Source organism: Notolepis coatsorum (genome assembly GCF_963971535.1).
Source record: "Notolepis coatsorum genome assembly, chromosome: 18".
Lineage (NCBI taxonomy): Eukaryota > Metazoa > Chordata > Actinopteri > Aulopiformes > Paralepididae > Notolepis > Notolepis coatsorum.
In genome coordinates, this window is record NC_140182.1 from 19216512 (window position 1) to 19232862 (window position 16351).

Consider the following 16351-nt stretch of genomic DNA (forward strand, 5'->3'; position numbering starts at 1 on the left):
TGAATTGAAAATGGGGGACCCTGATGTAAACAAGACGAAAGTCTTTCTCTGGTCTGCATCCCCTTAACAATTGTATGTATTGAGCTGTACTGTACCCATTCTGCAATCTGTTAATAAACTTTTCAATCAATCAATCAATCAACACATACACACTTATCTGGAGAAGGAAGAGGGGCAAGGCAGCTACAGCAGAAGCATGTTGCTCACTGGCTTGAATCTAATCAGACCAGTTTGCCAGGGTGTGGAGCGATGATGTGTGTGTCAGGTGATGTGTGTGTGTGTGTGTGTGTCTGTCTGTCTGTCTGTCTGTCTGTCTACAGTATCTGCACATGAAAGAAAGAGAGAGAGTGCCATAGATTGGACAGAGTAACATGGATAACTGAAACGGGATTAAGTTTACTTGTTTGAGTACAATAACTACTTGCACTACTCGCATAATATGAGCCGTTTGCCGTGAACATTTTACTATTTTCATGGATTCTAGGACTACTGTACGAGGATCTGTAGTACAGGCCAGGGTGATGATTGTACTGCTACGGAGATGAGTGGAATTTCATTTACTCATTAAAGGTAAACCGTCTTTTATTCTTCCATGTGTGGAACCTTGAAGATGTAAATGTGTAGCCTGTTTAAATACACGGTATTTAAAGGTATGAAAGAAGAAGAAAAAAAGACATCAACAAACTAATATGGTTGATTTACAGAATACGTAATTAAATATAAGTGGAACTAACAACTATAACCACTACATACCATGTATGGTGAGTATGGTTAGTCAGACTAATTATGAGCTGTTCTCTGACACATGGAAAAGAAAATTAGTTTTTATAAGTGAAGTTTTAAAATTATTTTATATCTGGGAATTGGACCAGTTATGTTTCAAATGAGAAACTGTGTTTAGGGGGAAGTTGTTAATCATTGTCATTACAGTAGAAAGGCAGTCCTACTGTACTTGTGTAGAGTTGAACAGGTTTTGCATAAAATGGCACCAGGATAAGTGCTATTTGACTAGTTCCTGATAGCTGATGAGGATGTCTTTATGCCCAAGTGTTGCAGTATGGCCTGTTTCTAGAGTGTACGTTGGCTTGTTTCTATGTTTCTGTGCACTACTAGTCTTGCATGTTCCTCTGTTTGTCTTACTTACTAAAGTATGGTGCAATAGATGTACAGTAGATGTACAGTACCCCCCTCCATCTGTATGTTCTGACCTCCTTGTGCTGTCCTCCAGGGGGGATACACGGTGACGGAGAGACATGTTGATGCCATTGGAATTCCCTTCCTCTCTGGAGCTCGACGCAGAGTGGCTGAGAATGCCCTTCTCTGACCCGATCAAGTACTGCATCCTGGGCATCTCTGTGACACTCCTGCTTCTGGCTCTGGCCATCCTGCTGTGGCAGGTCTGCAGATGCTGCACACAGACACACGCCGCACAATACACTGGTGAGTAGGGAGTGATGGCTGAATACGGTAGGATAGAGCAGTGAAGAATAATACAATACAATACAATACAATACAATACAAGAGTCTGTGGCCTTAATTGCCTTATAAAACATATAAACAGGCCTTTATATGCTGCCAACAAATGTTATACTGTGAGGTTTTGCCCGCTGCTCACTACCTTTTCTCTGTTTCTTTAAGCCTATACTGTTTATTTCCCTTCTATACTGTTTATTTTCCCTTCTCACTCACTCTCTCTAGCCCCCACCCTCTCGTTCCTTACCCTTAGTGGCCACACCTGTTCGATATTCTATTATCTCTCGCACCTGTGGTGGCAGGCTAATTAGTCCCCCTGTGGGCTTTAAATACCAGGGCGCTTCCCCTCGTTTTGGCGTGGGGTCGTGTTGTATACTTGCCGAGTCATATTCTCTAAACATCTAGACTCTTTCGGGAGATCCTCTGTCTGCCTATGCTGTTCCATTCTCCGGCGTCGAGATGTTTGCTCCAGCCTTCGCCAGCTGTCGCCGTTGCCTGTGGGGGAGACTGGTCTGCGCTCCCTGTACTTCCACGGGAGGCACCCCAGCGTTCCACTGCAGACCCCCGCGCAGCTGTTCGTCCTGACGCACATCCAGACCAGCGCAGACGCTCTCCAGTCCTCAGCGCGCAACGCGCATCTTCCAAGGACGCTCGAGCTTGGCACGCTCTCCAGACCAGCGCGCAACGCGCATCTTCCAAGAACCCTCGAGCTTGGCACGCTCTCCAGACCAGCGCGCAACGCGCATCTTCCAAGAACCCTCGAGCTTGGCACGCTCTCCAGACCAGCGCGCAACGCGCATCTTCCAAGGACGCTCGAGCTTGGCACGCTCTCCAGACCAGCGCGCAACGCGCATCTTCCAAGAACCCTCGAGCTTGGCACGCTCTCCAGACCAGCGCGCAACGCGCATCTTCCAAGGACGCTCGAGCTTGGCACGCTCTCCAGACCAGCGCGCAACGCGCATCTTCCAAGAACCCTCGAGCTTGGCACGCTCTCCAGACCAGCGCGCAACGCGCATCTTCCAAGGACGCTCGAGCTTGGCACGCTCTCCAGACCAGCGCGCAACGCGCATCTTCTAGACCTTCGTGCTTGGCACACTCCTCCTCGCAGACGCACCCCGAGGCGTCTCTCTGTTCCGACGCGCACACCAAGGTGTGGCGCGCACTCTGTTCCTCGGCTCCGACAGCGGCTACCCGGTGGACGACATCCTCGTCACCGCCGCTGTTCCAGCACCCTGTTCCTCGGCTCCGACAGCGGCTACCCGGTGGACGACATCCTCGCCACCGCCACTGTTCCAGGACTCTGTCCCTCGGCTCGGACAGCCAGCCACCCGGTGGCGATGCCCTCGCCCCGTTGCTGTCCCTGTACCTTTACGCATACGCCTGGGTGAGTTTTGATTGTGATGTCACTCACTCAGCGTAGTGCCTCTTGCCCCCGTTCCCGCTGCTGTTCCTGTACCTTTACGCATACGCCTGGGTGAGTTTTGATTGTGATGTCACTCTCCCAGCGTATTGCCTCTGTTAGTTAGTTTGGACATTTCATCTCCCAGCGTATTGCCTCTGTTAGTTAGTTTGGACATTTCATCTCCCAGCGTAATGCCTCTGTTTTTGGTTCTCACTTAGAATAGTATTTTTGGACTTTACATCTCCCCCTGTGTGTTTGTCACACGAAGATATTATTACTTTGTTCACTTTGTTATTTGGACTGTTCTGCACCTGCTCTGTTTTTTCCCTTTTGTGCATTAACTCTCTCCTCTGTCCTGCAGAGCGGCCCAGATGTTTTCCCACCTGTCCCCAGTTCCTCCCTGTACCCCAGCCCGCCTCCGCGGGCCTTAGTCCCTAGTCCTCTGTCCCTAGTTCTCCTAGTCCCTAGTCCTCTGTCCCTAGTTCTCCTAGTCCCTAGTCCTCCATCCCTAGTTCTCCTTAGTCCCTAGTCCTCTATCCCTAGTTCTCCTAGTCCCTAGTCCTCTCTCCCTAGCTCTCCTAGTCCCTAGTCCTCTCTCCCTAGTTCTCCTTGTCCCTGGTTTACCTAGTCTCTAGTTCCTCTGTCCCAAGGCGTTCCCTTAACCTTCCCTTAGGCGTTCCCTTACTTTCCCAAGGTGTTCCCTTTTCCTGCCCGCCTCTTAAAGGCACTTTACCTTCCCCTCTTGTGTTATTCCAGTGTTTTGTGTTTTCTCCCTTAAAGGGACAGTGCCCTTTTCCCTGTTTTTCCCTGTTGTTCAATAAATATCTGTTTCTTGGCAAACCATCATACCTGTCTTGTGTTGTGCGATTGGGGTCGGTTACAAACCATAACAGTACGACCCCACCAAGTCTACGACCCCAGCCAGCACAGACTGTGTATGTTGAGTTTGCCTTTTTTTTTCTTGTCCCCTCTAGCTCCCCTGTTAGCCCTGTTAGCTTCCCTGTTTAGCCCAGTTTAGCTTCCCTGTTTAGCTTGTTAGTCTCCCCGGTTAGCTCCCCTGTTTGCTTCCCGTTTTGCCCTGTTTGACCCCCCTGTAGCTAGCCATGCCCTGGCGGCTAACCCAGTCCCTCAGCAGAGCCCCTGTCTGCTAGTCTTGCCCCGGCTGCTAGCACAGCCTCTATGTTTATGCAGCCCTTGCTGCTGGCATAGGCCCTGTAGCTAGCCAGGCCCAAGCAGCTAACCCGGTCCCTCTGCATGGCCTCCACTTTTTTGTGTAGTTTCTCCCACTGCTAGGACTGCCCTTCAGCTAGCAAGGTCAGTATTCCCACAGCTAGGACTGTCCTTCCAGCTAGCTTGTTCTCTCATGCTGGTCCAGCCCTGTCTGCCAGCCTAGCTCCGGCAGATAGCGCAGCCTCTATGTAGATGTAGCAGTACAGCTAGCATAGGCCCTGTAGCTATCAGTGCCTTGGCAGCTACCCTTTCCCTCTGCTAGCCTAGCTCGGCAGCTAGCGCAGCCTCTATGTTGATGTAGCAGTACAGCTAGCATAGGCCCTGTAGCTATCAGTGCCCTGGCAGCTACCCTTTCCCTCTGCTAGCCTGGCTCCGGCAGCTTGCGCAGCCTCTATGTTGATGTAGCAGTACAGCTAGCATAGGCCCTGTAGCTATCAGTGCCCTGGCAGCAACCTTCCCTCTGCTAGCCCTTTCCCGGTGCTACCATGGTTACCCCTTTGCTACCCTGCTTGCCCCTCAGTTCCTCTAGACCAGTTGCTCTAGACCAGTTCTCTAGACCCAGTTCCTCTAGACCAGTTTCTCTAGACCAGTTCTCTAGACCAGTTCTCTAAACCAGTTCTCTAGCCCAGTTCTCTAGACCAGTTCTCTAGACCCAGTTCCTCTAGACCAGTTCCTCTAGACCAGTTCCCCCAGTTACCCCTCGGCGACCCTGTTTCTTTTGCTAGCCCCACTCTTGTGGTGGCTTCCCCTGCTGGCTTGGCCAGTACCTCTTGTTTTGCCCCCTGCCACTCTGTCTGTATTTGTTTTGGGTCGCCGGGTGGCTCCCGTTGGAGGGGGGGATACTGTGAGGTTTTGCCCGCTGCTCACTACCTTTTCTCTGTTTCTTTAAGCCTATACTGTTTATTTCCCTTCTATACTGTTTATTTTCCCTTCTCACTCACTCTCTCTAGCCCCCACCCTCTCGTTCCTTACCCTTAGTGGCCACACCTGTTCGATATTCTATTATCTCTCGCACCTGTGGTGGCAGGCTAATTAGTCCCCCTGTGGGCTTTAAATACCAGGGCGCTTCCCCTCGTTTTGGCGTGGGGTCGTGTTGTATACTTGCCGAGTCATATTCTCTAAACATCTAGACTCTTTCGGGAGATCCTCTGTCTGCCTATGCTGTTCCATTCTCCGGCGTCGAGATGTTTGCTCCAGCCTTCGCCAGCTGTCGCCGTTGCCTGTGGGGGAGACTGGTCTGCGCTCCCTGTACTTCCACGGGAGGCACCCCAGCGTTCCACTGCAGACCCCCGCGCAGCTGTTCGTCCTGACGCACATCCAGACCAGCGCAGACGCTCTCCAGTCCTCAGCGCGCAACGCGCATCTTCCAAGGACGCTCGAGCTTGGCACGCTCTCCAGACCAGCGCGCAACGCGCATCTTCCAAGAACCCTCGAGCTTGGCACGCTCTCCAGACCAGCGCGCAACGCGCATCTTCCAAGAACCCTCGAGCTTGGCACGCTCTCCAGACCAGCGCGCAACGCGCATCTTCCAAGGACGCTCGAGCTTGGCACGCTCTCCAGACCAGCGCGCAACGCGCATCTTCCAAGAACCCTCGAGCTTGGCACGCTCTCCAGACCAGCGCGCAACGCGCATCTTCCAAGGACGCTCGAGCTTGGCACGCTCTCCAGACCAGCGCGCAACGCGCATCTTCCAAGAACCCTCGAGCTTGGCACGCTCTCCAGACCAGCGCGCAACGCGCATCTTCCAAGGACGCTCGAGCTTGGCACGCTCTCCAGACCAGCGCGCAACGCGCATCTTCTAGACCTTCGTGCTTGGCACACTCCTCCTCGCAGACGCACCCCGAGGCGTCTCTCTGTTCCGACGCGCACACCAAGGTGTGGCGCGCACTCTGTTCCTCGGCTCCGACAGCGGCTACCCGGTGGACGACATCCTCGTCACCGCCGCTGTTCCAGCACCCTGTTCCTCGGCTCCGACAGCGGCTACCCGGTGGACGACATCCTCGCCACCGCCACTGTTCCAGGACTCTGTCCCTCGGCTCGGACAGCCAGCCACCCGGTGGCGATGCCCTCGCCCCGTTGCTGTCCCTGTACCTTTACGCATACGCCTGGGTGAGTTTTGATTGTGATGTCACTCACTCAGCGTAGTGCCTCTTGCCCCCGTTCCCGCTGCTGTTCCTGTACCTTTACGCATACGCCTGGGTGAGTTTTGATTGTGATGTCACTCTCCCAGCGTATTGCCTCTGTTAGTTAGTTTGGACATTTCATCTCCCAGCGTATTGCCTCTGTTAGTTAGTTTGGACATTTCATCTCCCAGCGTAATGCCTCTGTTTTTGGTTCTCACTTAGAATAGTATTTTTGGACTTTACATCTCCCCCTGTGTGTTTGTCACACGAAGATATTATTACTTTGTTCACTTTGTTATTTGGACTGTTCTGCACCTGCTCTGTTTTTTCCCTTTTGTGCATTAACTCTCTCCTCTGTCCTGCAGAGCGGCCCAGATGTTTTCCCACCTGTCCCCAGTTCCTCCCTGTACCCCAGCCTGCCTCCGCGGGCCTTAGTCCCTAGTCCTCTGTCCCTAGTTCTCCTAGTCCCTAGTCCTCTGTCCCTAGTTCTCCTAGTCCCTAGTCCTCCATCCCTAGTTCTCCTTAGTCCCTAGTCCTCTATCCCTAGTTCTCCTAGTCCCTAGTCCTCTCTCCCTAGCTCTCCTAGTCCCTAGTCCTCTCTCCCTAGTTCTCCTTGTCCCTGGTTTACCTAGTCTCTAGTTCCTCTGTCCCAAGGCGTTCCCTTAACCTTCCCTTAGGCGTTCCCTTACTTTCCCAAGGTGTTCCCTTTTCCTGCCCGCCTCTTAAAGGCACTTTACCTTCCCCTCTTGTGTTATTCCAGTGTTTTGTGTTTTCTCCCTTAAAGGGACAGTGCCCTTTTCCCTGTTTTTCCCTGTTGTTCAATAAATATCTGTTTCTTGGCAAACCATCATACCTGTCTTGTGTTGTGCGATTGGGGTCGGTTACAAACCATAACATATACACTGGTGAGCAGAGGATAGAATGCAGTCAAGTGCAATAAAAAAAGAATGGCGGTCACACAACAGAGTGAAGTTGTGTTGAAAGTGGAACAGAATAGAATACAGGAGGATGCAGTAGGCCTATTGGCTGCCTTATCCAGTGAATTGATTGATTGATTGATTGATTGATTGATTGATTGAAAACTTTATTAACAGATTGCAGAATGGGTACAATACAGTACAGCTCAATACACACAATTGTTTATTGTTATTCGCACTTACAAATATACATTCTGGAATAAAATAAGTAAAAAGAAGAACAGTTAAAATGTGCAGGAAAGGTAAAAAAAAACCCAAGGGCTTATAAGCGACCTCCCCTCTTAAACCTATATAGGATAACTACACAAAAACAATCCCTCCCGTCCCCACATTATGCACAAACACATGTGCATATCCCTCTCTCATACACACAGATACATACAATACAGCATTATATATTATATTATAATGTTGGGTAAAAGATTTTAAAATACTTTACACAAATACACATGGATACTATAGACTACAGGATCTGTAGTTCTTTTTTAAGCTTACTTTTAAATATATTTAAAGTGGAACATGTTTCTATTATATTTTGTATATCATTCCACATCACTGCACCTTGATAAACAAATGAGAATTGTTAAGGGGATGCAGACCAGAGAAAGACTTTCGTCTTGTTTACATCAGGGTCCCCCATTTTCAATTCATCAGAACATATATGACATCATATATATGCTACTACATCTATACATTTATGACATACCAGATTTGCAAATACAGTACTGTTTGTGATACAAAAAGAGTAGAGAAAAGAGTATATACATTTGACGTAGAAACTGTACATTGGAGGTGGTTCGGTGGGTGGGGTGGGGGGGGGGGGGTTGGGCAGGAGGGGTGGGGGGGAACACTGTACAACTGTACAAGCAAAACTGTACATTGGAATATTGACAACCATGTGAAACCCTGCCCCTCTTTGATTGATCCTCGGATTCGCAACTGTTGTCGAGGGAAGCAATGTGTCAATTGTAAGCTTGTGTCTGAATTTCATTCTAGCGAATAGTGAGCTGCTCTACTCTGATGACGACTCGCCCAGACTGTTTTCTGGAGCGCCAAGGACTAAGGTAAGGTGGAGAAAGACATCTGGATGAATCCCTTTGAGGTGTGAGTTGTTTTTTTCCTTAGAATTCTACCTTGTAATAGAATTGAACTCACACACATTGAACTGCAGCCATTATCATCATCTTTATCATTAGAATGTAGCCATTCAGCACGTATACATTCACACACACTGTTTCTATGACCTACCATAGTCCTGCCTATGATCCCTGCCAAAAGCTTTGGTCACCTCTGCCATATACAGGAGTTCCAACATCTTAGTAGACGTTATAAACCAGGGACATGTTGGAGTGCTGTCATGTATCAGTAGACTAGAGACTCATTCTCTTGGTTGTATTGGGTCTCCTCTTGTGCATGCGTGTGTGTGTTCGTGCGTGCGTGCGTGTGTGTGTGTGCGTGTGTGTGCGTGCGTGCGCACGCTCCCCCAGGCGGAGGAGGTAGGTGAGGAGGCCAAGAGGCTGAGCCGCTGTCTGAACTTGGGGTCGTTTCCTTCAGAGTCCAGCCTGGTGGAGGGGGAGCAGGGGGAGCAGGTAGAACCAGAGAAGGTATGAATGGATTAACAGAAACCAGAAGAGACACAGAAGTCAGTTACATTTCTTAGCAGCTTTATTTTGTTCTGTTTTTTTTTGTTTTTTTAGAACAGAAGAACAACATTTAAGAAAAGTTGGTTCCCTGGCAAAAGGACTAGGATTGACAGACTTATAAGATAGGAGAGGATTACTTTCATTGTCAATTTAAACAAGCCAACTGAAATGTGTCTTAAATACACATCTCTCCTAGATACACAGAGTCCCATACACAGTCATATACAGTACACATACACATAGTCCAACACATAGTCACATATACAGTACATACACATAGTCCCAAACACATAGTCATATACAGTACACATAGTCCAACACATAGTCCCATACACAGTCACATATACATACACATAGTCCCATACACACTGTGGACTATGTTGTATGTGTACTGTATATGACTATGTGTATATAACTATGTGTATGTGTATGGGACTGTGTATATATGACTGTGTATTACAGTCTGGAGCACTCTTGGAGGCCCCTGGAGCACTCTTGGGGTTCAGTGCCTTGCTCACTTAAGCGGATATGGTCGACCTCTTAGTCTAGGGCCGGCCATCCTGCGACACTGCCATCCACAGACAATATTTTGCTAGCAGCTGGACTTCAATTTGAGCCCTGCTGCTTCTAAGAATAGGAGACCTGTTCTAGAATCACCGCTCATGTCCAACGATGATATTAACTTCATAATTACTTCAGAGGCAAGTGTTATATTAAATATAGTTCTACTATTCTAAGATACAGGGCCCTAACTATTTGCAGCACAGATCTGATCTTCACATATTGTATATAAACAGGAATAAGCCACATGAAATCAGATTTACCCTAATTAGACAGTAATGGAAAACCCACGTGCCACAAAGGGTTACAAATGTGATTAATTTGTTTGTTTATACTGAGGTACGTTGCTATGGGCTACTGTACGTACCATTACCTAGAAGTGTATACAATACAGTCAATACTACTACTGCTACTACTACTACTACTACTACTACTACTACTACTACTACTACTACTACTACTGCTACTACTACTACTACTGCTAATAATAAAGATATATATAAATAATAATGATAATAGCTTAATGATATAATATAATAATGCATTTGATTTGATTTAAAGACACTTAAAGGTACTAATCTTCATCCCGTCTTCCCTCTGAGCAGCAGATCCGTGGCTCTCTGCGTTTCTCCCTCTACTACGACCAGCTACAGTCTCGCCTGGTGGTCACTGTCCTGCAGGCGGAGGGACTGCAGGGGAGGAGCCAGGAACCCAGTCTCCACCCCTTTGTCAAGCTGAGGCTGATGTGGGCGGGGCCAGAAGAGGAGGAGGGGCTTGCGTATGTGGAGGTGATGTGTTTGTGTTCTTTTGTCGACCAAGCTCCATGAAATATTACGTTGGTAGGCCACAATATTTTAATCTCTTAAAACACAGCTGCAAACGTCCCTAAGTATTGGCCCCCCCTGAAGTGTTTATTCACCAACAGCACTCTTAGCATTATTCTGACATGTGGAAACAGAAAAGATCTGGTAGAAAAAACACGTGTTCATAATTTCATATCACTTTAGTTTGTATATTTGTGTTAAAATAATTGACCTCCAGTTCACTTAACCTCCACCCCCGCCCTACCTCTCCTACAGGGTGAAGGGAAGGTCATGGCTTTGTGGACGGTGGTAGAGGAGTGGCAGACACGGGTAGTGAAGGACAGCCGCAGTCCGTCGTTTGGAGACCAGTTCAGCTGCACTCTGCAGCGGCAGGAGGAGGTGCAGCACATCACCCTCAGAATGGAGGTGCAGCACTAAATAAATCAACACGTTTACAATGGACCCTTTGCACAGACCTGTCGCAGCAGGGTAAACCCCGTTTTTGGGGGGTTTTGTTTAGTATATTTTTAGCAATGGGTCTGCTCCCCATTGCTGCACGTATCCGCTTCAAGGCCCTCGACCTGGCATACCGTGCGGCAAAGGGAACCGCTCCCGCCTACCTCCGGTCTCAATGGTCTCTAACTACACACCCTCAAGACCCCTACGCTCTGCATCTTCTGGCCGCCTCAGACCTACTCCTATCCGAGCCCCGGGAGGGTCATCAAAGAGATGCCGCCTATTCTCAGTCCTTGCCCCACAATGGTGGAACGAACTACCCACCCCAGTTAGGACAGCCGAAACCTGTCCAATCTTCCGCCGTCGACTAAAGACGCACTTACTTCTTCAACCATTATCTTAAATAATCAAACAAATATTTAAAATATTTAAAATTAAAAATTAAAATACAAATAAAAAAATAACTCTAACCCTAACTAACCTTACTGTCATGCACTTGTCCTAATAAAATAACCTACACTGTAACACGCAACACTTTGATGAACATTGTTACTCAGCTGATAGAGTTGTACCCTTCCTGATGACTTGTCGTACAGAACTTGTAAGTCGCTTTGGATAAAAGCGTCAGCTAAATGACTAAATCTAAATCTAAATCTTGATGTAGGTGTGCCAGTTTGTCAGTATTTACACTTACTATTGACAATCAATGCTGGCTCACTGGTGCAATCGAGCAGACCCGTTATTGCTGTTATTAACAGCAGTTGTGTTTACCCTGCTATGACATGTCAATCACAGAACATGCTTTAATCACAGGAAGTACTTAACTACACTACCATATGGTCTAATACCGCTATGAAATAGTTCTTCTATTAAGAGGCTATAGTCTGTCAGTGTTGTAGTAGATTGATGTTCGCTTGGCTGCCTGTCTTTCTAATGCCCGTGTGTGTGCGTGTGCGTGTGCGTGTGCGTGTGCGTGTGCGTGTGCGTGTGCGTGTGTGTGTGTGTGTGTGTGTGTGTGTGTGTGTGTGTGTGTGTGTGTCTCTCTGTCTCTCTGTCTGTCTCTCTGTCTGTCTGTCTGTCTGTCTGTCTGTCTGTCTGTCTGTCTGTCTGTCTGTCTTTCTTTCTTTCTGCCTTTCAGGTAAGAGACTTTGATAAGTTCTCCAGACACATGATTCTGGGAGAGGTGAGGGTTCCTCTTGGACAATTCAAGATCTCGTACCCTCTTGAACTGCAGGAAGACCTGCAGATACCTCAGAAGGTGGGACACACACTCTCATACTATTATGAAATATACACAAGATACATATACAAGATATACATATGGTATCTCTCTCTCTCTCTCTCTCTCTCTCTCTATCTCTCTCTATCTATCTATTGATCTATCTCTTCTTTCTCCCAGGATCTTGTAGGGGAGGTGCTTCTCTCTTTGAAGTTTCTTCCTACTTCTCAGAGGTTGGAGGTGGGACTGCTGAAGATCAGAACACTACTTACTGAAGCAAATTCAGATACAGGTAAATACCAACACACACACACACACACACACACACACACACACACACGTCCACGTGCATACATACACATACACATTCAGACACTACCCACTGGAATATGCTCAGTTATACAATTGCATGCAAATATCTTGATTCTGATTGGCTGAAACAGTCAAGTTAGCCGTTGTTATTTCGTACTCCACGTGACCCCAGATCCCTCCCACAACCGAATTACTTTTTTTTCTTTTTTCTGAATGAGTCTGAATGAGTCCGCCATAGATAGACAAATGAAAGTATGAATATATTTTGAATGAATCCTCCAAAAAAGATAGTCAACTGGATGTTATAGTTCGTTACACATATGTTGGATTATGTAATTGGTTTGTCATGACCCATTGTGAAACTAAAGAAAAATCACAGACTTTTAAAAAGACATTTAAATGGCCGTCAGATTTTAAAAAAAAAATAATAATTGTCAGACCATTGGATCTACTATTGGATCTACTTTCTCTGTGGATGGTTTTGTGAATAAATCTCCATTATGCTTCAATTACTGTGTGTTTATTGTATAGCAATAAGGTTGGGTGAATTGGGCCATTGTATAAAAGCATTACATCACTTGAAGTCGTGTGTTATACTCATTAGATCAGCCCTAGGCGTGATCTAATAAGTATAACACACTCCTGCGCGTGATGTAATGCTTAAATACAGGTAAATACCAAAACAGACACACATGTACATATAGTGAACTATATGTACTGAAGACACTGTTGGACTGTAACAATTCCATGTGCGAATAAATAAAAATTATGATGATGATGATGTACCCAGACAGACAGACAGACAGACAGACAGACAGACAGACAGACAGACAGACAGACAGACAGACAGACAGACAGACAGACAGACAGACAGACAGACAGACAGACAGACAGACAGACAGACAGACAGACAGACAGACAGACAGACAGACAGACAGACAGACAGACAGACAGACAGACAGACAGACAGACAGACAGACAGACAGACAGACTGCAAAAAGACACACCATAATGTACACGAAGCAGAGTGTTAATTTGATTAGGGATACAGTAGAAGTGAGAAGCGAGAGGCATGACAGCAGCGTATCTCTGTTGTTGCAAGTGGGAGATGATCACCTCTAACATCTGTTGCAGTCACTGACACAGTCAACACTCAATACTTTTTCACACACTGCACATACATGGCCTTATCACAGGCACACACAGACTCTGCTCAATAAAGAAGTGCATGACCGGTACAGTTAGCTCCTGTGTGATCTCGATGCGAGCAGTGTTTTCCTTTGCATGCATGCCTTTGCGCACACACACACACACACACATACACACACACACACACACACACACACACACACACACACACACACACACACACACACACACACACACACACACACACGTAATACATTGTGATCCATAATCTACCCTCTCTGTATTTACTGTATACATGAATTTTGTTCAGTCCTGTCTGCTAGGATTGGGGTCCAGTGCAACCAGTGTAAACTACGCCACCAGAAAACCTCTGCCGTGCCTCAACGCCAGGTAACCGTCTTCAATCAGGTCCTCATCTTCTCCCTACCAGAACCTCCCCTCAAACAGTGTACCGTCTTGCTCTCAGTGTATGAGACCCACACAACCAGTAAGTCACCAAAGCATCTGATTGGTCAACTGTCTGTGGGGAAGAGGAAGAGCTCTGAGGACCAGCACTGGAGCCTGATGATGCGATCGGTCCGCCAACCAGTTGCAGAGTGGCATCACCTGTTGATCTGAGCTCTAGCTCAGGAGTGAAGCTAGATATTCTATTGACCATATTCACACAACGGCCATTTTGGAACAGAACCAAACTACGTTGCCAATTCTCTTGTCAACTATCATCATCATCATCATCATCATCATCATCATCATCATCATCATCATTTATTTATTCGTACATGGAATTACCACAGTCCAACAGTACATATTAATATAATCCACCAAATTCCATGGCCGAAAGGAACAGGAAGAAGAAGAATTCTTATATATACCTGCCCCTACACACACACAGCACACTGATAGACTTATTGCGTACAACCAAACAGAATATACCCATTTGGCAAAAATGGAAACATCAACACAAGTTACACAACTAAATTAAATCAACATAAATAAACCCATTTTGTATATCTATCAGTCAAACTACATATTTAGGTTCATTCATTTATACACACATGTTCTATACATTTATATAATGTATTATTCTATATTATACTTCTATATACTATATCATTTTATAATTCTTTTATTATATTTAATTAAATTACATTTAATTTAATTCTCTTGTCAACTATGAGCCCCCAAGCACACTACGATCATCTATTACTGGTTAACTGAAGGTTCCCAGCAACAGCCTTTGCTAAGTACCAAAGCTATGGAACACTTTACTTCTGCACAATAGGGAGGCTAGCTCACTAAATATTTTCAAAGTACGCTAAAAGAGTATCTCTTCACCTTAGCCTTTTAATTCTGCCACTTTGCACTCGCTACATCCCTCCATTATTGTTTTGTGAATTAGAGTGAATTTATTTTTGTTTATGCTGCTATTTTATGCTATTTCTCCTCCAATTTTGTCCGGTTTTAGACTGTGTTTGTATCAAACAGGAAGAAAGACTGTCACGTTTGTGAGTTATTTTGTTTTAATTTAATTGTAGGTTTGGTTCTCATCAATCAATATTTGTATCGTTGTTGTCTGCATTGCTTTTACCCTTTTTCTTATTTTCCCCATTGCTTTTATTCTGTATTTATTCTCATTTTATGTCTATGTTACTGCTGTGAAGCACTTTGGGCTGCAATTCTTATATGAAAGGTTCTATATTACAAATAGTTTGTTATTATTATTATATACATTTGGGGTTTATTCACATAGATTCTTGAAGTTTGATCTGTAGATAGAAAATTATCATTTAAAAACTTTATTAACCCATCATAAAGCAGAATATATGTATATTTTACCCCAAGGTTTACAAAAATGTACCAAAGTAAACAAACCTTTTACAGCCAGAATACATTAAAAACGAATATTTACCTCTTGTCTATTGTTAGTCCTTGTATCAAGAGCTGAGTCAAAGTGGTGAATAAAAACATATCTCCATTCTTATTTCGTATTTCTTATTTGTGGTGATCTGGCTGTCCATTTATTTACGTATTCATATGGCAATTTTAAATGTTTACATTTAAAACGAAAATTGAATCAGAGGTCAGTGCAGGAACTGGTGTAGCATTTCCAAGCTACAAACTGGGCTACAAACGTCCCCAAGGCTCATACCATGTTTTCTACTTTCTCCATAAAACTTCTTTCGTTGCGGGCCTGCAGCAGCATTTTGTTGAAAATTCTACTTTTATCTGTTTCCTTTCCACAGTCTTGTATTCTCATGTTCCTTGAAAATCACAATGTCCCATTCAATTATTGTCAATAAAGTCGTTCCAGAAGGTGCCACTTGATGGCAGCAGAGCCTTTGTTCAGTTACTAGCTTTGGGAGGGACTTGTTCAAGTTCAAGTTTCTTTATTAGTTGTCATACAGAAGTACAGAATACTTTTATACAAAATGCTTCTTTCTGTATATGCTCCAGAGACTGTGCTAGACAAAAATAGATAAGTATAAAATAAAATAAGTATAGCAAGTATAAAATAGAAGTCAAGTACGTAGACACAAGTGTTCAAGTATGTACATGTACAATGTTCAATGCAGAGTAGAAGTAACTGAGTTACCATACAATATACTAATATACAATATACTATACAGTGCAAAGCAGAAATGAGATGAGGTACAATTTAGGTACAATTTACAGTAAGGTGTAATGAGGTATGGGTTGTAGTGCAAATTCTTTACCAATAAATATAAAGTGTGTTTAGGTGTTCTAAAGTGGGTTCTGCAGTGAGTTGTTTGTTTAAAGTGAGTGTGTGCGTTTGGATGTGTGTGCTGTGAGTGCATTTGAGAACTCCCTCATACAAAGTTTGAGATTTCCCTCATGAAACATGAAAAAAGGACGTGAGTAAAAAGTATAGGACAACTTTCCTCACGAATGGAAGAGAGGTAAGACGATTGGAAACTTCTGTGGATTACCTGAAATTGAAATGTATAGTAGCGTGAAGAGCTGTAAACGCCTTCCGTGAAGATA

The 16351-nt window shown here is 45.4% G+C and overlaps 1 protein-coding gene across 1 annotated transcript; it reads left to right on the forward strand.

The window, feature by feature from the left end:
* Positions 1-308: 308 nt before the first annotated feature.
* syt19 (synaptotagmin XIX) lies at positions 309-15329 on the forward strand. The gene is made up of 9 exons (XM_084334423.1): positions 309-570; positions 1229-1440; positions 8202-8269; positions 8693-8809; positions 10015-10197; positions 10489-10638; positions 11807-11926; positions 12068-12179; positions 13659-15329. Exons 2-9 carry the CDS (start codon positions 1254-1256, stop codon positions 13964-13966), a joined length of 1245 nt encoding a protein of 414 aa, XP_084190549.1. The 5' UTR covers positions 309-570; positions 1229-1253; the 3' UTR covers positions 13967-15329.
* Positions 15330-16351: the final 1022 nt, after the last annotated feature.

Coding starts and splice junctions, on each gene's coding strand:
- syt19 (XM_084334423.1), top strand. CDS start 1,254: ATGTTGATGCCATTGGAATTCCCTTCCTCTCTGGAGCTCGACGCAGAG. Junction 8,810..10,014: donor AGCAGGTAGAACCAGAGAAG/GTATGAATGGAT, acceptor CCCTCTGAGCAG/CAGATCCGTGGCTCTCTGCG. Junction 11,927..12,067: donor ACCTGCAGATACCTCAGAAG/GTGGGACACACA, acceptor TCTTTCTCCCAG/GATCTTGTAGGGGAGGTGCT.